This window comes from Lissotriton vulgaris, chromosome 3_1 (assembly GCF_964263255.1).
Source record: "Lissotriton vulgaris chromosome 3_1, aLisVul1.2, whole genome shotgun sequence".
NCBI lineage: Eukaryota > Metazoa > Chordata > Amphibia > Caudata > Salamandridae > Lissotriton > Lissotriton vulgaris.
The window spans coordinates 634,992,421-635,019,160 of record NC_141689.1 but is presented as its reverse complement, the minus strand read 5'-3'; the positions used below and the strand labels follow the sequence as shown (position 1 = coordinate 635,019,160).

Here is a 26,740-nt window from a genome sequence, read left to right as displayed (position 1 = left end):
TTTTCCGTGCCCCTCGGGCATTTGTATATACTGTGCTAACTTAAGTATTTTTGTAAGAGTTTTGGTTTGTGCTTAGTACCCTGTCCTCATAAAGAGTACAGGGCTGTTGTGATACTTAATAAATAACTGTTTATTTTCATAACACTTGTGTGGTGTCCTTTCACTGGGTGTTCAAGGGGTACATGTGTGGTGAACAGCTGGCTTAACACGCCCTCTCGAGTCTTTAGCCTTAGACTGCTCGTATCCACGCTACTAGGATAGCTGGTCTATAAGGTTGACTTACAACCAATCATCAATAAGGGTTGCTGGACTGATACATAGTGTTCACTAGAATAGTGAGCACTGCATATCAGGCCACCTTCTCACAGCCGGCAGCAGCTGGACCGTGCAGAGCCACAGAGGTCGGTGAACCCTTCTCGCCCCGCTCCAGGTCGAGGCCGGATGAGAACCCCTCGCCCCTCTCCGGGCACCTCTCGTCCTTCCCCGCAGGCGGCCACCTCGACAGGGGGTGAGTTGGAGGTGGAATCATCCCTGGCACCGCCTCAGGGAGTGCAGAGCGATGTACGCCTCATTCTGGGCCGCGAATGGCGAAGGGCTTCGTGTCACTCCCCAGGGTCATCTTGTTCCCCCCCCCCGCCCACCCCGACGCAGATGGCTACCTCAGTGGAGGTCGGGTTGGCGCCACCCCGGGACCGGTTCGGCTCCAGCCCCCCTCAGGTCTCTGCTCTGGTCCCTGGTGCGGGGCGACTGAGAGGAACCTTTTCCAGCGACGCCAGATGGTGCCGGCACTCCGCCTCAGGAAGCGGACTCTACAGCTCGGCGCAGGGGTCGTGCAGCGGATTCACCTTCGTACGCTCCTTCTCTGGAGGCAGCCTGTATATTGTTTCATCCTCCTCGGAGACGGGTCGCCGTTTGGTGTCTTTTTCACCAGCGTCGAAGAGCGGCTCTCCGCCCTTCCTAAGGCAGAGGTGTTTGTTAGAAGAGCGGCAGGTCTCTCATTTGCCGGCTCCTTCTGACTTCCAGGTCTGGCCCTTACCCGCCCCGCTTGGCCTCGGGGACGGCCTCCTTAGTTTGCAGCCGTCTCCCACGGAGGAGCTGCTTTCCCCGCCGCGGGACCCTATCGAGGCGGGTGCGGCCTTGGCTCATGCGGTTTCCACGGCTGCGGGCATCCTGCGTATGCGTGACCCGGTGGCTCATTTTCCGGCGGACCATCTGTTGGAGGTCCTCCACCAGGGCTCTGGTGGGAGGGAGATTCTGCTCCCCTTTGAAGGTCACCTCCTTCCTTACTTGACAGGGGCTTGAAGGCGTCCTGCCTCCGGGGACCCTGTGCCTCGGCATCTTCTGCACCGGCATCTCCCGGCGCCGCGTGACCCGGCGTGCCTTTCCCTCCACCCCTCGGCCTCCAGCGACCGCTTTTCCCTCCCTTCCACCACTGTTGTCTCCGCCATCCCATAAGGCCGGCTGGCTGCACTCTTGGGGGCGCAACATGTTTGCCTCGACCAGCGCCATCTTGTGTGTGTGCTGGCTCGGGCCTCCTCTTGTTTGTGGGACTCTGCTGAATCTCTGAGATCAGCGGCGTCCCCAGTGGGTGGTCAAATAGACTTACGGCATCATGCGTTGGATGGCCGGGAACGGGCGGCGTTTATTCTCCGCTCTGCCCTGGACATCTCAGAGGTATTGGGCCGGGCCATGGCTTCCTCGGTTGCTCTCCGTCGCCATGCTTGGCTTCGGGATGGAGTATTCCCTAAAAATATTCAGGAGCGACTCATTGACCTTCCGTTTGGCAGCTTGTTGTTCCATGCCCCAGCCGACTCCGCCATCCAGAGCATTCTACAGCCGCCTTGCTGCAATTGAGTAGGCTCAACTTTCCATGGGAATTTCTTGAAAAAAGACAGGTATTTACAAGGAGATCTAATAGACAAGATGACTGTGACTGTACCAGTTTGTCATTTTTTTATGTTAGTTTTATTTTTTGATTGTGTGTTCTCTGATTGATTCTTTACATGATAATAATATCATTTCTCCAGAACTTCTGTGTTTATATGGTATATTCACTGATGATGTGCCAGTGGTGAATTATGGAGCTTGATGGTTAAGAGCAGTTGCATTTCACCATACTTTTTAGCAGATGGCTTTCAGCCATGATCTGTAGTATCTCACTGCTATTTTAAAATGTGTTATCTGAAAGAGACACGTTGGTCCTGCCTCTGCACCCTGCGGTGGGGTCTAGGAGGCATTACATGCTCCTTGATGCCTATGGGATAAGTTGCGCTATATAAATCTTTACTCACTCACTCACTCACATTGCATATCTGAAAGAGACACGTTAGTGATAGATTCCTTACCTTAGAATATCCCCAGGCGTCAGACTGGATCCAGAAACTTTTGCGTAGCAGTACCCTTGCACGTTGGTAGGCGTCGTCTGCGGCTCCGCGTCCGTCGTGGGCGCCGTGATGACGTCGTCGGAGTACTTAGACGCCGCCTCCGCGTGCTGACGTCAGTTCTTCTTTTTTCCGCGCAGATCTGGAAAAAACATTAACCCTAGTCAATTTTTGACTAATTTTTTGGGGTAATTTTTTAGCATTTCTCGAAGTCTTGCGACTCCGATCGGTGCAGTAGGGATGCCTGGTTTCAAGCACTGCGAGGATTGCGACCGCACAATGTCGGTCACGAATCCTCACCACCTGTGCCTAACTTGTCTAGGCGACGACCACAACGACAAGGCCTGCTCCGACTGCCGGGCCCTCTCTTCGAAAGCCAGGTGGGAGCGGTCCCGCAGGCGACTCGAACTCCGGCAGTCGGCCCCGCGCTGCGTGAGGTCCCGGTCCCACGGGAGGTCGAGGGACAGGTCGCGGGGACGGAGCCACCACAGCTCCGAGAGCCGGCACCACTCCTCTGGGTCGAAGTCGTCGTCAGGTAAGAAGCACAAGAAGTCGAAGAGGCGTCATTGCTCTTCTGACTCCCCCTGACGCTCGCGCGATGCGGCCGGAGGTTCGTGTGACACCACCCACGCGGCTCCTTCGGAGTCGCGGGCGTCGCGTCCCGCCCCACACCCTCCGCTCCCTGGGCGAGTCGACGCCGGAGGAGATCGAGCGCTTCTTCATGGCCATAAGGTCCCTTTCTCCTCCGACGGGCTCCGCGGCGCCTTCGGGCAAGGTCAAGCGGTCCCGGCGCCTTCGGGCCCGGTGCCGCGGGACCCCACTGGACCTTCTTCGGGTTCTGGATAGTCACCGGTGGACCTTACGACCCCCCGGCGTCGGTCCGTGAGGTTGTCGCCTCCGGCGCCGTCCTCGGGAAGCGCCACCCCCGATACCTCCTTTGCTCCGGTTTCAACCTCGGAACGGCGCCGCTGGGCGCCGCTTTCGACAGCGTTTGGAGATTTTCACTTCTACGAACCGGCCCCATTGATTGACAACCCTGAGTATCAGGAGATGGGTGATGAGGAGGATTGGGAGGGGTCTGAGGACCCTCTGACCAAGGAGTGTCAGTCTCAAGAGCACTGGGCAGGAGACCTTGGGGAGGCCAGTGGCCTGGACACCTCTCCAGACACTTTTTTTGTCTCCCCTCCTACCGTGGCTTCGGAGGAGGGGCAACCTATAGTGTGGTGTTGATGAGGGCTGCCAAGGCCTTGGGCCTTGAGCTCCCCGTCGCGGCCCTGAGGACTAACCTCCTCACTGAGGTCCTTAAACCGCAGTCAAGCTCGGCCGAGCCTCTGCTGCCCTTTAATGAGGCCTTGACCGACGTTCTTTTGGGCACTTGGTCCAGGCCTGCTACGAGTTCGCCCGTAGATAGGAACGTGGCCAGACGCCACCGCCCGGCCGCGGGCGACCCATGTTTCCTGTCCACCCACCCCACCCCCGAGAGTCTGGTCATCCAGGCCTCCAATTCCCAGACCGCATTCCCGTCGGCTCCGCCGGACCGGGAATCCAGGAGGTACGAGCAGTACGGAAAAAAGATCTTCTCCTCCCTTAGTCTGGGACTGCGGTCTTTAACACCGCATGCCTCTTGGGCCGCTACACCCACTCTCTGTGGGAGACGGTTGCGGAATTGCTGCCAGAGTGTCCGTTGGAGGTACGGGCCAAACTCGGCCAAGCCCTTGTGGAGGGTCGGGATGCAGCAAAATATTCTATCCGGTGTGGGCTGGATACCACCGACTCACTAGGTAGAGCGATGGCAACGACAGTGGCGGTTAGACGCCACGCCTGGTTGAGGTCCGCCAATTTTTCGGCAGATGCCCAAAACACTCTGATGGACATGCCGTTTGATGGCCGTCGACTTTTTGGCGACAAGGCAGACCACACGCTTGAGCGCTTTAAGGACTCCAGAGCTACGGCCAAGTCCTTGGGCCTCTCGGCCCAGCGCCAGAAAACGGGTGCCTTTCGCTCCTTTCGTGGCCAAGGAAGGGGCGCCCCCACACGTGCTGCCAGCCACATGCCGCAGACTAACATCCAGCGCGGTGGCGGCCGTTAAAATCGTCCTGGAGGTGGTCGGGGACAACGGCGAGGCCAGTCCACGCCTTCCCCCGCAGCATCCGCCTCTAAACCCTCCTAGTCCGTGCTTCTCGGCCCATGTGACGCCAGTGGGGGGCAGGGTTCGCCATCACCACTCTCACTGGCGCACCGTCACTTCGGACAGGTGGGTGCTGCAGATCGTCCGGAGGGCTACTCCCTCCCCTTCGAGACGACCCCTCAAGCCATGCCACCGCAACACCACCGCGTATCGGGGGATCACTTGCGGCTTCTGCAGGAGGAAGTTTCGGCCCTCTTGGCCAAGGGGGCCATCGAGCACGGTCCTGGGCCAGAAGTAGGACGTGGTTGCTACTCCCACTACTTTCTGGTACCCAATAAGGGCAAAGAGGGCCTACGCCCTATCTTTGACCTACGGAACGTAAACGGCTTCCTCCGGAAGGAAAAGTTCAAGATGCTGACTCTGGCTCCGGTCTTAGCTGCCCTGGACCCAGGAGACTGGATGGTAGCGGTGGACTTGCAGGACGCTTATTTCCACATCCCCGTCCTGCCGGCCCATTTGCGTTACCTGCGGTTCACGGTAGGCCACGAGCACTTTCAGTTTACCGTGCTCCCCTTCGGCCTTACAAGCGCCCCACGGGTGTTCACGAAGGTGATGGCGGTGGTCGCAGCTCATCTGCGCAGGTTAGGGGTTTCAGTCTTCCCCTACCTCGACGACTGGTTGTTGAAGGCGGGCTCGCCCCAGACAGTCGTCAACCACCTCCAGACGACGACGGACCTCCTGCACCAGCTGGGGTTCTCCATCAATGTGCCGAAGTCAGAACTGTGTCCCTCTCAGAAGCTCCTTTTCACTGGAGCGGTTCTCGACTCGGCGCAGTTTCGAGTTTACCCACCCGAACAGCGTGTTCGGGATATACAGGCTCTGATTCCAATCTTCCAGCCTTTATCCCGAGTTTCGGTCAGGTTGACGCTGCGGCTTCTGGGGCTGATGGCTTCCTGCATCCTGCTGGTGCATCACGCCCGTTGGCAGATGCGGGCTCTGCAGTGGGACCTGAAGTTTCAGAGGGCCCAGCATCAGGGCAACCTGTCCGACCATGTCCTGATCTCGGAGGGGACTGCGAGACAGCTGCAGTGTTGGCTCACGGACCGCGATTGGGTCAGCAGCAGATCCCTCTCCCTTCCCCAACCGGAGCACGTAGTTGTGACGGACGCGTCCCTCCAGGGCTGGGGAGGCTCATGGGAGAGGCGGAGATCAGAGGCCTCTGGTCTCCGGCTGAGTCCCGGCTCCATATCAACCTTTTGGAGCTGCGGGCGATTAGTCTAGCACTGAAGGCATTCCTCCCCTCTGTCCGAGGGATTGTAGTGCAGGTGTTCACGGACAACACCACCGCCATGTGGTACTGCAACAAACAGGGCGGGGTGGGGTCGTGGACCCTCTGCCAGGAGGCTCTGCGCCTATGGCAATGGCTGGAACATCAGGGCGTGACTCTGGTGGTTCAACACCTGGCAGGTTCTCTGAACGCCAGGGCGGAAAAACTCAGCCGCCGGTGCATGATGGATCACGAATGGCATCTGAACTCGGACGTGGCGCACGGTCTCTTTCAGCAGTGGGGAGTGCCTTGGTTAGATCTATTCGCCACCGAAGAGAACGCGCAATGTCATCAGTTCTGCACGTTGGAATTTCCAAGGCGGCACTCGCTCGGAGACGCTTTTCGTCGCGAGTGGAGTTGCGGTCTGTTGTACCCCTTTCCGCCTATACCACATCTGCCCAGAGTGCTGAAGAAGATCAAGCGCGACCGGGCACAAGTCATCCTTGTGGCTCCGGACTGGGCATGAAGGTACTGGTATCCCGAGCTACTCAGTATGTCAGTCGATTCCCCCGGTTCGTCTGCCTCTTCAGGAGGACCTTCTGTCGCAGCAGCAGGGGACGGTCCTCCACCCGAACCTGTCCAGTCTCCACCTCCATGCTTGTAGATTGAGCGGTGACAGTTGAGGCCATTTGACTTGCCTCCTGAAGTCTGCAACATCATTCTGGCAGCCAGGCGTCCCTCCACAAAGTCGGTATACGCCTGCAGGTGGAACAGATTTGTGGCATGGTGCACAGCAAAGGCTGTGGATCCCCTCAATGCCCATCTTTCTGAGGTTCTTCTCTTTCTTCTTTCTCTTGCCCAGCAGTGCTCTGCTCTGGGCACTGTCAAGGGCTACCTTTCTGCTCTTTCAGCCTTTTTGAGGCTGCCTTATCAACCTTCTTTGTTCAAGTCCCCTATCGTTAATCGATTCCTGAAAGGCATCACACATACGTTCCCTCCTGTTCCCTTTGTGATGCCTCAGTGGGACTTGAACCTGGTTCTTACATTTCTGATGTGCGCTCCCTTTGAGCCACGTCACAACTGTCCTCTTCGCCTTCTCACTTTGAAGACTGCCTTCCTGGTAGCCATCACCTCTGCCAGGAGAGCGAGTGAGCTCCAGGCTTTATCCTGTAAACCTCCTTTCCTTTCCTTTCAGTCCATCCGGACAAGGTTGTGTTGAGGACACGGCCCTCTTTTCTACCCAAGGTAGTCACGGCCTTTCACATTGGGCAGTCCATTACCTTGCCCACCTTCTTTCCGCCTCTGCATCCCTCGAGAGAGAGGAAGAGAGGCTCCACCGTCTGGACCCAAAACGTACGCTCTCGTTCTATCTGGACCGCACACGCCAGTTCCGGGTGGATAACCAACTCTTTGTTGTCACGTGGGCGCTAAGAAGGGGAAAGCGGTGCACAAGCGAACCATCTCGCGGTGGATCATCTTGTGTATCCAGGCATGTTACTCCTTGGCAAAGAAGGAACCCCCTGTTGGGCTGAGGGCTCATTCCACTCGAGCTGCAGCGACTACAACTGCTTTGGGCTGAGGTGTGCCCTTGCAGGACATTTGCCAGGTGGCTACGTGGGCCTCGCTGCACACGTTTGCAAGACACTATTGCCTGGACAGCCAAGTCCGGAGGGATGGCTTCTTTGGCCGTTCCGTCCTCCAGGACTTTCTGGTGTGATTATTGGTTCGCAGACCCACCACCGGGGTTGGTATTGCTGGGGTATCTATTCTAAGGTAAGGAATCTATCACTAACGTGTCTCTTTCAGATGCACAAGTTACTACTTGTGTAACGATATATCTGTAAGAGACATTAGTTAGTGATAGATTCCATACCGACCCACCCATCCTCCCCGTGCTGCGAACCGATATCTAGGTTTAAGGTCACCCCCTTTCAGGGCCCTAGTTTCAAGGCACCAGTGTCGGTTTTTAGCATAGCTCTGCGTTTCTGGCGCGGAAAAGCTGTGTCTAAGAACTGACGTCAGCACGCGGAGGCGGCGTCTAAGTACTCCGACGTCATCACGACACCGACGACGGACGCGGAGCCGCAGACGACGCCTACCGACGCGCAAGGGTACTGCTACGCAAAAGTTTCCGGATCCAGTCTGACGCCTGGGGATATTCTAAGGTAAGGAATCTATCACTAACTAATGTCTCTTACAGATATATCGTTATACAAGTAGTAACTTGTGCTTTACTTTTACAGATGATCCTGCTGCATGGGCTGGTCTAATATCTGCATGTTACACAGAAAACACAGTTTCCTACTTGAAGAATACACAACCTAAAAGAGCAGAACTAGACATTAAGTTTGCGTCCACTGTTTCAGCTAAGTGTAAGTGATAATTTAAAGTCATGATTGTAGCTCTTTTTCCAACCATCTGTTCCTCAAGTTGGGTGAAAATTCTTTGGCGAAGAAGAATTCATATTGTGTGCCATCTTTGCATGTCTTTTTAATTGCATACCACAATCCTCTAAATTATGGAATCAAAGCAATGTCTTATTTTAGTAAGGTCTGTCCAATGGTTTCTCGTATTTGGTTAATTTCTGTCAGATGCGTTTGGCAATATATTAAATGTGTTGCTCTGAAGTCATATATATCTGAATGTCAAGCAGGTGCCATGTTTTTGTCTTCCTCTGCATTCCTTTTCACTGTTCTCAAACAAACTCCTAAACCCCTGGGTTAAAGACAAAATAAGTGGCCCTGACATGCAGGTACATTTCTCCCTGTTCATAATTACCATTGTTTGTTTTTCCTCCCCAAATACAATGTGATTTCCATGGCTGGCCCAGCTAGGGAAAGTCAGAGGCTATGTCTACATCCACTGCAGTCACCCTTTGACTTTCGGGTGGCCAGTTCAGGGGCTTACAATGGAGTTGTCCGGTGAAGGGTCCTCTGTAGGAAACACACTCTAAATGGAGTGAGGGTAATGGTGAGTGCAATGAGAGGTTGGCCCCTCCAGTTTATGGCGGAGCTCTCACTCTGCTAACTCTAAATCTCCCACTAGGTTTCCTTGGATCCTTTTCTTTGAGTGGAACTGTTGGAATTGGCACTTTCTAGTTGGCTAAGGCATTATCCCAGCAGGCAGAACCTACTACTCCCGTCCAGACTGGGTGATTAGAAACACTGTATAACATGTGGTCACCCTTGGGTAGCTTGGCACTGATCAGTTAGGCTTACCATAGAGGCAATGTGTAAGTATTGGCACAGCACTCACGATAAATACTTGAGCGTCACAAGTGACTTCACAGGTAATGTAGGTAAATAAGATGTGTATGAAACACACATAATAAACAACAATATAATAACATCATGTATTTCTGGGTATAAATCACATTAAAAATTATTGCTAGCAGCACTAGGCCCAACCATGTTCGAATGACATCTGCAATATGCACACTTGGGAAAGATCCTATTCTAACACCCCCTACCTCCCTCCAGTTCCCGTCGCAACCGCTGTTCTCCGCAGGCCAACCCAAGTAATTCTTATAATTCAGTACCACACAGTTATAGGGTACTCCCTTGGTCACAACAATAACAAAAATATGTACATACACATAATTATACCACTTCTTAGCAGCAGCATGGCAGTGCCGGGAAAACCAATGTCAAATTAAATGCTTTTTTGGCAAGAAAGCAACGTATCAAGCAAACCGTTGTCTGGGTTTTTGAATCAAAGGCAGTTCTCCATTGTCACTCCCACACACTCACTCACTCTGCACTGCTATGCAGTGCAACAGATATCAGACAAGTCTGTACAGAAAGACATACATGCGCACTTAGCACCCATATGCGGTGCAACTGATAAGCACAGCAGACCCCGTGGCTCCAAGCCTCCCTCTGCCCTCCAACTCACCCCGACTATCCTTTTCTGACGGATTGAAGACAGTAATGGTGTTGGGGTATGATTCCAACATGTTTGATACCAAACATGCCCGGGTTCGGTACAGCTGCTATATAGTTAGCCATCGCGTAATAAAGCATGGCCACTATATGTATCAAAGTGGCTGACCGCACTTCAAAAGCCTACAGAATCAACTCTGGAATTTGTAGGGGGTGTCCAGTGTAGGAGAGTAGGGTCTGCAATCCTATGATCACCCCAGATATTTGCTTTTTGATTCACTGGTTTACGACTTCTCTGGCTGTGGGCCTGCTAAACAGACCCACAGCCTTGCTGTTCTCTCACTAAATTGACACGTGTACCTTAGGTGCATTTACCAATTGGTACTGGGCCACCTTATCAGACCCTGTAACTCAGGGCATAGGTGTACCCAGGGCCTACCAGGGGCTGCAGCATGTATTATGCCACCCCTTGCTGGCCATCTAAATCTGACACAACTGGCTGCACGACAGCTGGGGCAAGGTTGTGTACTCACCCTTTGCTTTAGATATAGTATACCTATATCTAACCCTAAAATGGACACATAGATTCCTATCAGTCACTCCTATGGCAGGCCTTAACAATCCTGAAGGCAGAGTGCTTGGAATCATGTGAGATGGTGCTCTGGAATGAGCTGAGCCCGTTTGCAGCTTGCGGAACCAAGTCCTAATAGCTGTTCCATGATAACGCATACCATATACTCTTAAGTGCATTATAATCCTCGCGGTTATATGCCAACTCTGGTATCGCTTTATCAAAACATGTCAAGTAAGGTGTCATACGAATTGGAATACTAACCCCTCGCCAATTCTGGCGACGGGGTTAGCATTCCATCCTTCTAGAGGGACACAACATGTATGTAACTGTGAACCCCGGTTAAAGTTAACTCAAGCCTCAGCATCACAAAATGGATGCTGCCACCACAGACACAAGTCTGACCTCCTGCTGCTGGGTGTCCTTCCAGCGAGGGAGGCCTGGACAAAGGGTTTCCTGTCAGGGGCGGTGCTAGCACCATCCCAGACAGGGTTTTGTGTATCCTGGGTAGGCAGGGCTTTAGAGGAAGGTGACTGCAAGTGGCACCCCGGTGCTCACTATGCATCTGCCGGCTAGAACAAGTTCCAGGGTCACACCAGCCCCTGAGCTGGGGAAAGTCCGGCATGGGAGAGGGGTGTAACCACCCCCCTTCCTGGTCCCACCCATGGGCAGGACCTAGTCGCGTGCCAGCCCCTTTTCCTAGTATAAAGATAGGAGCGGGCCCCCTGCCAAATTAGATCATCTTTGAATCCTGAAACTACTTTCTACGAAAGGAACTCAAGACTTCTTCCTAAGATTTCTCCCTTGTGACTAAGGAGTAGTCACCTGCACCCGCAGGCACCATCTAAGAACATTGCGGTTTGCTTCATGTCCTTCCTCCGGAATCCGACCGACCAGCGCGACGAGACCCGGCTTCCCTGGCACCTCCGACCTCTACCTACATCGTCAGCTCAGCTGAGATCCGTGGGTGTGACAAGACCTCGAGGGACCGGCCATCTTCAGAACTGCACGACGCTTATCCAGCACGACCGCCGAGGGATCCTCGAGTGAGTGCTTTGGGGTTCGAGAAGCCCTGACTCTGAGCAGCTCCAGCACCGAAGTCCAGCCCCCCAGCATCCACCAGATCTGCGTGGGGCCCTTCTGCTCTTTGCTGCTCACTGCGTTGTCCCGCTACTTGCCTGCTGGCTTGTGGCCCTCTTGACGATGCTCCACGATGACAACACCGCTGGTCTGGTTGCTCCAGACTGGCCCTTCCTCCCCTCCAGAAGAGGAGCACCCCGGACCCTCCTGGTCCACTCCAGACGCCATTTTAAGTCCACCGCGTGGGCTTGCATTTGCCAAGACTTGTTGCCCCAATCCTGGGTCCAGCGTCGTCGACAGCAGAGACCTTCGTGGGACAGCTCGCACCTCCATCCTGGTCGCCGACAACGCCTCCTGGTCCATGAGACTGCAGAGCCCAGCGTCGCCCACTCACCTGGTCGAGGTGACTCCATCCGGTGCCATCCTGGTGCCCATCTAATCACTGGCTAGTGATTCAGGACTTGGTCCCCTCTGCTTACAGGTATCCTCCATCTTCGATCCAGGCTTGGATCCATCCGAATCTCTTCACTGGTCGCCTGCCAGCAACTTCTTCTTTCAGGCTCCATAGACTGCAACGAGGATTCCCGACGTCTTTCCAGACCTATGCAGCCGCAGCCCCTGGGCTCGGTAACCTCAGCATTTCGGTGCTCCAGCATAGCCTCACTATCCAAGGGTCCAGATCCTTTTTCGTTTCAGCTCTACCTAGTCGGATTCGTCCGATAACACTAACTTTGTAATTTCTAGCAACCATAGACTTTGTCCCGCATCCAGCGTGAGAGTGCACACTCTGCACCCGATCTCCCTAGGCCTCCTGCTAGTAATCTGAAGGTTCAGTAGTCAAGTCTAGCGATCCTAAAGCCTATTAGAGTAGTACTTACCTGCTAGTAATTTCGCATTCCACTTTTGTAGTATATGGTTTTTCGTGCCCCTCGGGCATTTGTGTAAATTGTGCATCTTGAAGTATTTTCTTAAGAGCTTTGTATTGTGCTTAGCACCCTGTCCTCATAAAGAGTCCAGGGTTGTTGTGTTCTAAATAAATATCCTTTTATTTTCATAACAACTTGTGTGGTGTCCTTTCACTTGGTGTTCAAGGGGTATATGTGATGGTATAACAGCTGGCTTAACACGCCCTCTAGAGTTTAGCCTAAAGACTGCTCTTGTCCATGCTACTAGGATAGCTGGTCTACGGTTCACTTACAACCAATCATCAATAAGGGTGGTTTGGACTGATACAAAGTGCTCACTAGAATAGTGAACATTATATATCAGGCCAACTTCTCACATTGGTGAGCAGCGGTTGGGATTTGAGCTTGCTGTTGTTTTACCACACGTATCCTAAGAATATCATTGTGAAAGATCACATAAGTACCCAGGTACATATAACTTAGCTTAGAATACTCTGAGTTCTATTGAACCAGCTGTTTTAGTTCAACAGGGCCTAGCACACCCTGACTACAACTCTTAGCAAGGGATCAATAGGCAAACAAATAGTGTAGGTAGGTGCATCACTTACACCACACTAGAAGCATGTCAGACAAAGGAGGGAACTCAGAAGCCCCCCTTCTGTCAGTTGACCCTCCACAGGTCACTTCCAGATATGCTGCTCTTAGCTTCCAGGAGATGATACAAATCTGTACATTCAGGAAGCTAAAACAGGGTTCTAACCCTACCATTCCCTTTCTGATTGGTCTCTTAGAGACTTATGATGCCAGGAGGACTGCTAACACAGATCCTACTCATCCAGATGGGAACATGCCTCCCTTAGAGGGAACCACTGGTGACCCTGACCTCCACCTCCAAGCAGCATATGATGCAGAGGAGGAGGAAGAAGAGTTATCAGGGGATGAGGCAGACAAAGGTCAGGTAGAAGTCAGTAGACTAACCAGGACCAACTTAAGTAGGCATGAGAATGGATTTGGGGGACCCCCAGGGCCACTCTCAGACGGACTTAACATTGGGAATGGACGAGTTAGGTCTCTATCCAGAGGCTCTAACAGATCCATTCGAACCAATGGCTCTCAGACCTCTTCTCATAGAGGGATGTCATCCCCTAGGAGGAGAGAGCATGAAGCAAAGATGAGGGAAGCCAATCTGAGGATTGAAAGGGAAGAACTTGCCCTGGCCAAAGAAAGGCTTGCCTTTGCTAGAGAGCAAAAGTTAAGTGGGCTAGATCCCACTGGTGGCAGCATTCTCCCAAGAGAAAAAGACAGGAGTTTAGACACTAGACACCTGAGTAAGATAGTGCCCCCCTTTAAACAAGGGGATGATATCCACAAATGGATAACTGCTTTGGAGAGGGCCTGCACTGTCCAGTGCGTCCCCCAGAGTCAGTGGGCAGCTGTCTTGTGGCTCTCCTTTGAAGGCAAAGGTAGAGACAAGCTCCTCACTACTAGAGCTGAGGATGCTAACAATTACCAAGTCCTGAAAAATACACTGATAGATGGGTTTGGCCTAACCACTGAGCAGTACAGGTTGCTGTTCAGGGATACCCAGAAAACTCAGTCTCAGGATTGGTCTGATTTTGTGGATTGTGCCACTAAGGCTTTGGAGGGCTGGTTGCTGGGCAGTAAGGTTACTGATTACACAGGATTGTACAATCTGATCATGAGGGAACAGATTTTAAACAATTGTCAGAACCAGTTGTTGCATCAGCACCTTGTTGACTCAGATCTGACCTCTCCCCAAGAATTGGGAAAGAAGGCAGACAAATGGGTCAGAACAAGGGTTAAGCAGAACCAGGGCCAGAACCAGGGTGGTCAGAAGAAAGCAGACCAGAAGGGTAATAATACCAAAGGTGAACAAAATGACCAGAAGTCTTCGACAGGTCCCAAACAAACCAAAGAGGGTGGGGGTCAGGCTTCCCAGAAGAAGAAGACTCAAGAAGGCCAGTCTAAAAGGTAGTGCCAGTACTGTAAAAGTAAAACTCACTGGTTTAGTGAGTGCACCAAGAAAGGAGGGCAAACTCCTGCCACTGCAGCCCCTAAGGCACCTGCACCCCCTAGTACAGTCAGCAGTGGTAAAAAGCAACCTAGGCGGAGACAGTAGATTGCCCACACAATGGTGGCAGGACAAAGACTGGGACTGAACAGCTTCCAATGAATTACTTAATTTTATTAAACAATTTATTTTATAATTCATAAAGCAAAAACAATGACATATGTATCACAAGAAAACATTTAAAAATACATTTCTAAAAAATAAACATGAATTAAAATTGAATGAGATTAGTGGATTCTTTTACAGTGAGAAATAAGTTGTGTGTCGACGCGTTTCGGCGGCCAGCGCCTTTCTCAAGACAGAATACAATTTTCTGTGAATAAAAATGTAGTTTAGTATACAGGTTTAAAAAATTCCTATTTGTTTAACAAGAAAAAATAAAACATTAGACATAATGCATTTTACACATAAAGATAAATAAATAACATACAAAATTTATACAGTAATGCATAATTATATTCTTTAAAACCAGTTTTTTTGAAAAAGGAAACTGTGCAGTATAGCTAAGTCCCATATTTAAGGCAATCAAGTACTCTATTGATGAAGAGGGAGATGAAGGGCTTTACTCTGAGTGAAGGGATTGACTTAGAATAACTTGAACAGGTGAATATGATGGCGGTGAGATGTTAAATTCAGGATAAACAACTACACAGACATTGATAAGTTTATTCTTTAACCCAAAGATAAAGCATAAGAATGGATATTGAAGGTCACAGAAAAGTTATTATAGGAATAGTGATGAAAAATCTGATGTGAAAAGGTAGAAAAATTAAGAAGAGTGTCAATGATAGAAAAAATGATGTGACAAAAAATATTAAAGAAGAACTATCATTCTGGACATTTATGGTTAGTCTCCTGTGTAGGCTAGAATAAGCCTACACCTCTAGCGTCCCTTATAGATTTTTCGGTGCCATAATGGTTTAAAAAGGTTAACAACCAGAGCTTATTTCATCAGAAAATTCATTATTCTTTTTAATTATAATGACATTTATCTCTTGAGGTCAGGATCTTATTTTGTAAAGGGCCCCTGAAATTCTTCTTATTTGTCGTATGTTTAGAATAATGCATGGTTTTAAATCTAGGGATGGAAGGTGGATGCTGTATCTTGTACCGAGTGTAATAATCACTCTTATTATTATGCTTACCTATAGCTAAATCACTACGATCATGCCGGTCGTTGTCAAGGGGATAGAGTTTCTGCTTGGTGCTCGATGATAGAGAATGGCGTATTCAAGAGGGTGAAGTTCTGCAATATAATATAAATTCAAAATGAAACGCTGCAGCATAACATAATTACTTTTAATATCTAAGTGTGTGGGAGAAGAACATACCTCGTATGGCAGGTCCCTATTTCTTGTGTTAAATTTATATTTGTATATATTTCGGTCAGTAGTGGAACGATAATCGAATAGAATAACCTGCAAGAGATATAATGCGATGTATGTATATAAGAAAGACTTGTATATCAACTCCAATGAAGTCGAATGCTAAGGTTGCTTGAAATATCAAATCTGTAGAGGCTCATTTACCTGATAAAAAACGTATGCTCTCGTCGCCTCCACGGGATGTTATGAGCTTTATTTTATGACTTCTGATTCAACACAACCTAAGCTGTAAAAAATGAAGGCACATTTTAGCACTTCATATATAGGCTGAAACACAGGTGATATTTAAAATGCCGGAAGGGGTCTTACCGAGCATTTTACGAGATTTGGATGCTTATTGGCGGTGTGATGAAGATTCAAAGAACACGCTGGGCTCGATGTATAGCTATTATTACAGCCGGGTACTAAAACATAAGAAATATGCAACTCTGCATTAGTATATATTTTCTTAAAAAGAGGAGAAGCGGCATGAATCAGATTTACTTTCTCAACGAGAAAGTGTTCCCGTCTGCATACCTTTTGACTTAGCCGTGATGGGGCTTCAACATGGAGTGTTCAGATTCTGCCGAGTGTCGAGGATATAAACACCGGGTCAGGACCTGAAACTAACGAATTAAGAAGCAATATTTTAAAGTTAGACTAAGAAGGGCTATTTAACCCTATAGCACCACACTTTGGATTTATCTAATCTACGTACCTTTGATATTATAAATCTAGGCGCGTGGAGGCGGGCAGATGTCTTGAACGAGTTTCCGTGGTAAATTTGGAAAAGCCGTACTACGCGCGTCTTTTTATCTCGGCAGGTGAAAGCAATTAACCTTGTCACATGGTGACGGAGGCGGAAATAAACGCGAAGAAAGACTATGGATTACAACTACCAGTGGGGATGAATTTTCTCAAAAGAAATATTTTCTCTTATAAATGTCGATGGCTACGTGAAAAAACTACCTATTTTCGAAAACGGGATAAAAAAGATATAAGCGATAAGTAAAAATGAATATCTATGTATTTCCAGAAATAGGAAGTACAAATACCACAGGGCCAGAGACAAATTTCCTTTCTGTGAAGTAATCAGAAGGTTGCATAGTAATTTGTTTATACTCTTTAGGTTCACTTTTAATAGAAGGCGTGTATCTGTCCTTATATGATTACCGTATAAATCTCCATATATATGCACTCAGAATTGTTACGCACTTATGGAGTTATAGATAATGAGACAACTATTTACAGTCGGATTCAAAGCTATTAGAGATCTTGGAAAAACACGCCATCAGACAATCGCGTTTTCCCACGGGATCTCGCTATTTAATCCCTCACGAAATGTATTTAGAGAAAAAATCCAAAAAACTTCACGTTTTTTTCGAATGGCTTCACCTCCTTTATCATCAGGTACATTTTCAAGTATGCGCCATGTGAATTCATCTGGGCCGTGTCCAAGGTCCAGAAAATGCTTCACTATTGGTGCAGTTACCTTCTTGGTCCTGATTGCTGAACGGTGTTCAGTTAATCGTATCTGAATTGTACAGGCTGTCTCACCTATATAGCCCAAGGCGCAGGGACATTGCAAAAAGTATACAACATTAGAGGTTTTACAGTTGTACATATTTTTGGCATCAGCTGTGTGTCCATTGTGGGTGAAGGAAGTTCCTTCATAAATATTGGCGCAAGATTTGCAGTTAGAACATGGAAAAGTGGCTTTAAGGGGGTGGTTACCTATTATGGATTTCTGAACAAACGTTGTAGGGTCTGTTGGGGCTTTCAGTCTTGAGCGAACAATGTAATCTTTGATATTCTTGTTACGCCTATGGGCAAAAAGGGGTTTCTCTAATGTATTGGCACTGTTACTGTTCAAGATGTGCCAGGAAGAGTTGAGGACTTGTTTTATTTTTGCATCTACCGTTGAATGTCGAGTAATACAAACCAGTTTTTTAGTATCTTCTTTTGGTTTGTTTCTTAACAGACAGTCACTGTCATAATAGCGTGCTCTTTTATATGATTCCCTCACTAATCTGTATGGGTAGCCCCTGTTCAAAAATTTCTTTTTCATCTCCACTGCTTGCAAATCAAAGTCTTGGAGGTTCGAGCAGTTCCTCCTAATCCTCAAGAATTGGGAAAATGGGATGCTCTGTCTCTGGCTTCGGGGATGAAAACTTTGAAAGTGGAGGAGGGTATTTCTGGCTGTGGGTTTCACAAAAAGATCTACTTTGAGTTGGCCCTCCTCATGGAAAATCCATATATCTAGGAATTCTAGTTTGCTCGAGCTTATATGTGAGGGAAATTTAAGGTTTGAGTCACATACATTAAGCCAAGCCAGGAACTCATCCAGAGTCTGTCTCCCATCAGTCCAGACAAAAAAGATGTCGTCAATATATTTGGACCAATGGGAGACAGACTCATAGAAGGGTGCTATTTCATTGTAGATGTAACGGGCCTCAAAGGCGGCCATATAGATGTTTGCCACCGAGGCCCCCATGCTTACTCCCTTAATTTGTCGGAATAGTTTTTGTCCGAATTCAAAAATGTTCTCAGTAAGCACCATCTTGAGACATTGTAGCAAAAAGGTCTTAGGGCATGGTATAGAATAGAGATCAATGAACCATTCCACTGTCTGTATTGCCTCAGTTAGAGGAATATTGCTGTAAAGAGACTCAACGTCTAAAGTTACAAGTATGTCTCTTGAAGGGTTAAATCTAATGTTCTCTACCTTGTTGATCATAGCACTTGTGTCTTTTATATAAGACGGGCTATTAGGTATAAAGGGACAAAGAAAGGAGTCAACATATTTGGAGAGAGCTTCAGTCGGAGTTCCTATCGTAGATACGATCGGCCTGTAAGGGTTTTTTTTTTCATCCTTATGAATTTTTGGTAGGCCGTAAATACAGGTAGTTTTGCCTGTGTTAGTATTTAAATAGTCAAACTCCTTTTTGTTAATGTCACCTTTTTCTAAAGCCAAAGTTGTTATGGAATGAATGTCTTTAGTTATTTTATTAATAGGATTTTGTCTCTCAGTACAGTAAAAAGTACGGTCTTCTAGCATTTTTAACATATTTTGTTCATAGGATTGTGAATCAATGACTGCTATGCCGCCTCCTTTATCACAGCTCTTAATTGTGATGGAGGTATTGGAGGCCAGTTCATTGAGGGCATCGTGTTCAAGTTTATTGATGTTATAAATAGGTTTTGGAATGAACCGAATAGTTTTTTCTAATTTTTTTTTAATACAACTAACTCAAAGGCAGCCACCTCAGGACCAACCTGGTCGAGAGAGGGGCTGAAGGTGGAGGGTAGTCTAAGGGTAGTTGATGCTGAAGGCATCAAATTAGTTGATTCATTTTGAAAGTATTTTTTGAGTCGAATTTTTCGGAAGAAGGATATTATATCACTGTGTAATTCGAAGACATTTACGCCACAGTGCGGTACAAATGAAAGACCTTTAGATAGAAGGCTAACACTAGGGTCATTCAGCACAGTTTTAGGCAAGTTGAAAATGGGGATTACATTCCCGCCTTCCAATATTGTCTTTTTCTGGTCTCTCTGACAAATTGTGGTTCCTCCTGCTGATATAAATGTTGGGGATCTTGCTGGTAATGATGTTGGGGTTTGTACCCCCCTCTGTTTTGTGGTTGAAACCTCACCCGAGGTCGGCCGCGGTGCCCCCGCGGTTGCCTAAAAAAGGAGTCTGGGTTTGATTACATTTAGCTTGGGCAGAGTTATAATTACTGTCTGACTCATAAAATGCTTCATCTCCTTCTCCATCTGATTCTGAAGAGGCCGAAAAATTATTAACCCTTTGTTGCTGGTTTCTGTTAGTATCCATATAGTGATTTTGTTTATAAAAGTCTGGTCTTAAATATGGATAGGCCAATTCTAATGAGTAAAATCTTTTCTCTTTTACGAGCTTATCGTTTTTACGTTTCTCTAAATAGCTCGCAAAGGATTCTACTTCCTTATTTGCATCCTCTAGTTTTTTAAGGGTTTCTTCTAAATTGCCTATTTGTTTAATTGCTTCTTCTAGGGCTTCTATTTCTTTTTTGATATCTATCGCTAGTTCTTTTGCGGTCTCTACTATAATCATCATTCAATCCCGCGAGCAACGGCTCGCGATCATACTCCATTTTTCAATAAATGCACGATGGTGTACAAATAGGCCCGGGATGTTTCTTACTCGTAAGCCTATGGGGATTATGCCTGATTTTAAATAAGCCAACATAAATTCCCCATGGGCTTCCATTCTCCGTAATTTCTTTTTAAGGTCAATTAGCTTGTTAAAGTCGTCGCGTCCTCTGTGTGTGTCAGAGGTGGCATTGGTGGCGTTGGTAAAGGTATTTGATGTACCTACTAGTAATGCGAATTCCTCATCAGAGAAGCCAAACGTTTTGAGTTGGGCCATCTGTGGGTCTTATGATAATGGAGATATATATCTAATAGAAGATAAAGAGTTATAAAAAGTGGAGCGAGGAGCATAGATATGAAGACACAGTGTCGATAAGCAATACTTAATTCTGTATTTGTTAAGCTAATAATATAACATGAGGCCAAGATAACAATTAGTATTAATCAGAGACTAAAACCCTACACAGACAAGCTGTGGGTAAAAAACGTCCTGCACGTCCTTCCTCCGGAATCCGACCGACCAGCGCGACGAGACCCGGCTTCCCTGGCACGTCCGAGCTCTACCTACATTGTCAGCTCAGCTGATATCCGTGGGTGTGACGAGACCTCGAGGGACCGGCCATCTTCAGAACTGCACAACGCTTATCCAGCACGACCGCCGAGGGATCCTCGAGTGAGTGCTTTGGGGTTCGAGAAGCCCTGACCCTGAGCAGCTCCAGCATCGAAGTCCAGCCCCCTAGCATCCACCAGATCTGCGTGGGGCCCTTCTGCCCTTTGCTGCTCACCGCGTTGTCCCGCTACTTGCCTGCTGGCTTGTGGCCCTCTTGACAACGCTCCACGACGACAACACCGCTGGTCTGGTTGCTCCAGACTGGCCCTTGCTCCCCTCCAGAAGAGGAGCACCCCGGACCCTCCTGGTCCACTCCAGACGCCATTTTAAGTCCACCGTGTGGGCTTGCATTTGCCAAGACTTGTTGCCCCAATCCTGGGTCCAGCGACGTCGACAGCAGAGACCTTCGTGGGACAGCTCCCACCTCCATCCTGGTCGCCGACAGCGCCTCCTGGTCCGTGAGACTGCAGAGCCCAGCGTCGCTCACTCACCTGGTCGAGGTGACTCCATCCGGTGCCATCCTGGTGCCCATCTGATCACTGGCTAGTGATTCAGGACTTGGTCCCCTCTGCTTACAGGTATCCTCCATCTTCGATCCAGGCTTGGATCCATCCGAATCTCTTCACTGGTCGCCTGCCAGCAACTTCTTCTTTCAGGCTCCATAGACTGCAACGAGGATTCCCGACGTCTTTCCAGGCCTATACAGCCGCAGCCCCTGGGCTAGGTAACCTCAGCATTTCGATGCTCCAGCATAGCCTCACTATCCAAGGGTCCAGATCCTTTTTCGTTTCAGCTCTACCTAGTCGGATTCGTCCGATAACACTAACTTTGTAATTTCTAGCAACCATAGACTTTGTCCCGCATCCCGCGTGAGAGTGCACACTCTGCACCCGATCTCCCTAGGCCTCCTGCTAGTAATCTGAAGGTTCAGTAGTCAAGTCCTAGCGATCCTAAAGCCTATTAGAGTAGTACTTACCTGCTAGTAATTTCGCATTCCACTTTTGTAGTATATGGTTTTTCGTGCCCCTCGGGCATTTGTGTTAATTGTGCAACTTGAAGTATTTTCTTAAGAGCTTTGTATTGTGCTAGCACCCTGTCCTCATAAAAAGTCCAGGGTTGTTGTGTTCTAAATAAATATCCTTTTATTTTCATAACAACTTGTGTGGTGTCCTTTCACTTGGTGTTCAAGGGGTATATGTAATGGTATAACAGCTGGCTTAACACGCCCTCTAGAGTTTAGCCTAAAGATTGCTCTTGTCCATGCTACTAGGATAGCTGGTCTACGGTTGACTTACAACCAATCATCAATAAGGGTGGTTTGGACTGATACAAAGTGCTCACTAGAATAGTGAACATTATATATCAGACCAACTTCTCACATCCTGCTCATGCAGTGGCACCCTCACACTTACAACCCAGGTCCCTGCCTTCGGGATTGAAAGGCTGCTTTAGGGGTAATTTATAGGTTTTAAGTGTAGTGGCCTCAAATAGAGGAAATCTTTTGTTGTAATAGGTGCTAGCACCAGCTTACACAGACTGCAATGGCAGACCTGTAGACACAGTTTGAGTGTTGTCTCCTGGGTGGCATGATGCATGCTGCAGCCCATGGGAGACCCCTGGTGTACTATGCCCCTGTGTACCTTAGTATCATATACTGGGGACTAACCGTATCCACTAGTATCCAATTGTGGAGGTACAGAAGTACATACCAAGTCGAACTTCATGACAAAGCACATTGACTGGTGTCCTGATTAGCAGAATCTGAGTCATACTAGTCTAAAAAACATACTGACACCAGCAAAAAGTGGCGGAAACCATGAAAGCAGACCCTACTTTCCTACACAACCCACCCTCCCCAACAAATGAGATTAGACTAACCTTGCCTAGTTTAGTCTTTATTTTCTAAGTGGAAATATATGTACAGTCCATCTGCGTTGGCTTGGTTACTCCCTGGGCTATGTTCCACAGAAATGTCCATCCCCCTCTAGGAAAATGGACCACTGAGTTGGAGCAGGTGATCCTCCCAGGTGGAGCTAAAGGTAGCAATATTGTCTAGATATGCTGAACTGTTGGCTTTCAGACCTGTGAGAACTTTGTTCACCAACCTCTGAAATGTGGCAGGTGCATTCTTCAAACCAAAAGGCATCACAATACATTTCAAAGGGCCCACTAGGGGTTGAAAATGCTGTTTTTGCCTTGGCCTCCTCAGAGTGTCTGATTTGCCAGTAGCCAGCAGTCTGGTCATATGTACTTGGATGAGGTCAGACTATCAATTAGCTCATCTGCCATGGGAATTGGAGGGAAATCAGTCCGCGGGACTGCATTGAGAGTTCTATAGTGTAGTGATAAATAACGAGTCGCAGGCGTAGGTTGCTGTTAGTAGGTTTAATCCGCTCAAGAGCAGCACAGCGACAGCCTCAAAGCACAGCATCCAACTGCCAGAGCAGTCAACATTCTACTCGAAACCACGGAACTCCCAACACTCAGGGTTCCAACTAACAGTGCCAAGAGGGCACAAACACAGAATACTACATTATCCTCATTTCTGCAAACAAAAGGAAGGAAGGAAAAGAGTGTAGGAATTGACAGAAGGAAAGGGAACTAAAGGAAAAGAAACCAGAAAGGAAAGGAAAGAAAAGAAGGAGAAAAAGAAAGAAACCCTGACAACCACAAGACAGAACAAGAACACCACATAGCAGGACAGGGAAAGAAAAGAACTATCTGAACCTGACAGGAATCCTGGGTACCCTCACACTCCTACGAAGTGTGGGCGACAGATCTTCATTAGCAGGTTTGCTGCCAGAAATTGCGGATTCAGAGGAGGCAACTTTAACTTTGACAACCTTACATACATTCCACCAATGGTTGTTGTTAACCTGCACAGCATTCCCACAAACCTTGTTGACAACAAACGGTTCAGAGAATTTACTCCTGCCTTTGGTGACATGAGCAGGATTCTTAATGCGAACAACATCACCAACACAGAAGCCATGAGACACCACCCTTTTCCTCTCATCAAAATGGCTTTTCTGTCTAGCCTGTGCTTTGTTAACGTTTTCTCTCACAAGACCATCAATGCCATCTATGACATCCATCTTGACCCACTTGGACATCCAACCTGGACAAATCTTAGTCGACGGTTTCCTCCCTCTTAGAAGCTCAAAAGGGGAAAAACCAGTGGAAGAATGTGCGGTGGTGCGGTAAAACCATAGCATGGAGCGAACAGCGTTCTCCAACACACACTTACTGGCAATAGCCCATTGGACACAGTTATTCAACACACGGTTCATTCTCTCGACAAGGCCATTGGACTGGGGATGGTACAAAGAACTCTTCTTGTGAGAGACTCCACTTTGGGTAAGGAAAGACTCGAAATCAGAACTGACAAACTGTACCCCATTATCGGTCATGATACATGAAGGAAAACCCTCTCTAAGGAAAATATCCTTCAGGAACAAAATGACATTAGCGGAGGAGGGCTCATTGATGAACCGAACCTCTGGCCACTTTGAATAGTAATCAATGGCCACGATGGCAAATCGTGAGGTGGAAGGTAAAAGGTTAAAGGGCCCGACCAAGTCTACTCCAATCTTTTCCCAAGCTCTCTCTGGGAGTTGAACTGGTTCCAGGGGGGGCGTCCTCACCTTTAGACTTTTGTCGGAACTGTTGCATATGACACAACCATCAATCATCGAATCAACACAAGCATCCATTTGTGGCCACCAAAAGACATCTCGCAACCTGCGTTTAGTGAAAGTTTTCCCTAAGTGACCCTCATGTGCACCATCCATGAGACGCGCCCTCAAACTCTCCGGAGGAATCAGCCTACCACATCGCAAGAGAATACCATCCTCTACGGTGAGTTCTTCAGCAATCTTAACATACGTCTGAAAGGGTCCAGAGACATACTTTTCCCTCGGCCAACCAGACTTCAAAAAATCAATGACACGAGCAAGGATAACATCCTTTGCCAATTCTCCTTTCCACTCAGATTCGTTCACAGCACACATGCCTTCTAAGTCCAAAGCCGCTACAAAACAATCCTCTTGATCATCTTCTCTCTCAACCTCGGAGTCATTCCCAGAGATAGGAAAACGTGAGAAATAGTCTGCCCTGACATTTTTTGCTCCAGGCAGATAAGTAATGTCAAAATCGTACTGTAGGAGCTTGGTTGACAACCTTGCAATTCTAGGGGTGTGCTCTTTAATCTTTTCACCAGACAAAATTGAGACCAAGGGACTATGATCAGTGCGTATGGTGAAATGACTGCCCCAGAGAAAAGAATTGAATTTTCTGACCGCCCACCAGCAGGCCAATAACTCTTTCTCGATGACCGAGAAATTCATTTCTGCACCACGCAACACTCTTGACGCATAAGCTATGGTGTTGTCGACCTGACCATTCTTCTGGGTGAGCACAGCCCCAAGACCAAACCCACTGGCATCAACAGTCACCACACATTCCTTATTGGGGTCAAAAGCTCTGAGAACACTGTCACTCACAAGCTGAGACTTGATCCAACGAAAAATTTCATCACAATTCACATCCCACACAAAGGGTACATTTTTTTTGAGCATGTTGGTTAAGGGTTGAATTTTTGATGCATAACCCTTGATGAATCTAGAGTAGAATTCACTCAACCCTATGAAAGATTTCAAACCAGGTTTATCCAAAGGAGGAGAGGCATCGACAATGGCTTTAACTAACCCTGGACGTGGTTCAACCCCCTTGTGAGAGACTACATGCCCAAGGAATTCCATTTTCTCTTTAAGGAAAACACATTTCTCCCTTTTGAGAACAACGCCTTTACTTTGCATAATGCCTAACACCTGATCCAAAGAAACGTCATGTTCCCCTTTGCTTGGCCCAAAAATTAAGACATCGTCTTGGAAAACGATCACTCCGGGAGTGTCCTTGAACATCTGACTCATCAACCTCTGGAAAACTGCTGCCGCAGAGGCAAGACCAAAGGGCATTCTACAGTATTGGAAGCTGCCAAAAGGCGAAACGAAAGCAGTTAGGTGCCTAGAGGACTCACTCAACACCACCTGGTGGTAAGCAGATGCCAAATCCAACTTAGTGAACCACCTAGCGCCCCTAGTTAGAGACAATAAATCCGTGATCTTGGGCAAAGGGTGCGAGTCAACCCAGATGTTTCTGTTAAGGCTGCGTAAGTCGACACAGACGCGTAAATCCCCATTCCTTTTCCTTGCAACAACAAGGGGAGACAACCACAACGATGACTCGATGGGTTCAATGATACCCTTTTTGCACAAATCCATGAGTTCCTTTTCAAGACTGTCCCTGACACTAAAAGGGACACCCCTTACCTTATGCTTGACCGGAATGGCCCCTTCCTTAACTCTGATTTCGTGTTCGAAACCTCTAATTGTTCCAAGGCCTTTACTAAAGACTGAGGGAAACTTAATTGCCAAACCCACAACATAGTCATCAGTTTCTACAACTGCCAAGCTCTCAGGAATTAAAACATCCTCTTCCATTCCAACCTGTTCTCTTGCACCAGGTCTTAATATTAACCGAAACAAACCACCATGGAACCACCCCAAAATGTTAAGACCCTTGCAAGCCACATAAACTTTCCCAAAGATTTTCCTGCCCCTGAACTGAATGATATCCTCAAAATACCCATCTAAAGCTATTCTGCGCCCCTCAAAGGACAAAGGAGCTCTGTCGGGAGGTTCAAGCTTTCTTCCTGGCCAAGTCTCATTAAATAGTTCTTGGGTGATCATAGTGACCTTTGCTCCTGAGTCTACTAATAAAGAGATTACTTTGTCACCCACACCGAAATTTTCGTATGGATCAACACAATCCGCAGGGTCACCAACAATGACCTCATCATCACGCACAGCTATGACCATGTCTTTGTCGACTTTGGTAGACACATCAACGGAAACTTCGCCCTCATGAACCACAACAACCATATCTCTAAGGTCATCTTGGATGGTACTAATGTGATCTTCCCCCCTGCTGGAGTTATCATTGCATTCTGTAACACAACCTACTCCAGAAGTGTTGACCTGACTCTGTGGTTTGTTGCCAAAACTCATATTTCCCTGCCTAGGGTTTTGACAAATTTTGGCAAAATGACCAAATTTTCCACAGGTGCGGCAAGTAGCACTCCTAGCTGGACAGAACTTATTATCCTTATTGTGAGAGGGATTCCCACATCTATAACAAATGTCCCGTCTAGAAAACAGATTCCTATCGTAGCGTTGTGGATAAGAAGAAGAGTTCCTCTCAACAGGTTGTTGACCAGGTCCAGTTCTGGATTCTCTGTTCTCCTTGGACCTCACAATGGAGACTGTT

At 48.1% G+C, this 26,740-nt stretch overlaps 1 protein-coding gene across 1 annotated transcript in view; it reads left to right on the top strand.

Moving 5' to 3' along the window:
- Positions 1–26,740, top strand: part of SKIC3 (SKI3 subunit of superkiller complex) — a 1,256,060-nt gene that overhangs the window by 1,054,104 nt on the left and 175,216 nt on the right. Inside the window, exon 35 of the mRNA XM_086960925.1 lies at positions 8,020–8,148. Within this exon, the coding sequence (XP_086817051.1) occupies positions 8,020–8,148 (129 nt within the window). The remainder of the gene's footprint in view (positions 1–8,019; positions 8,149–26,740) is intronic.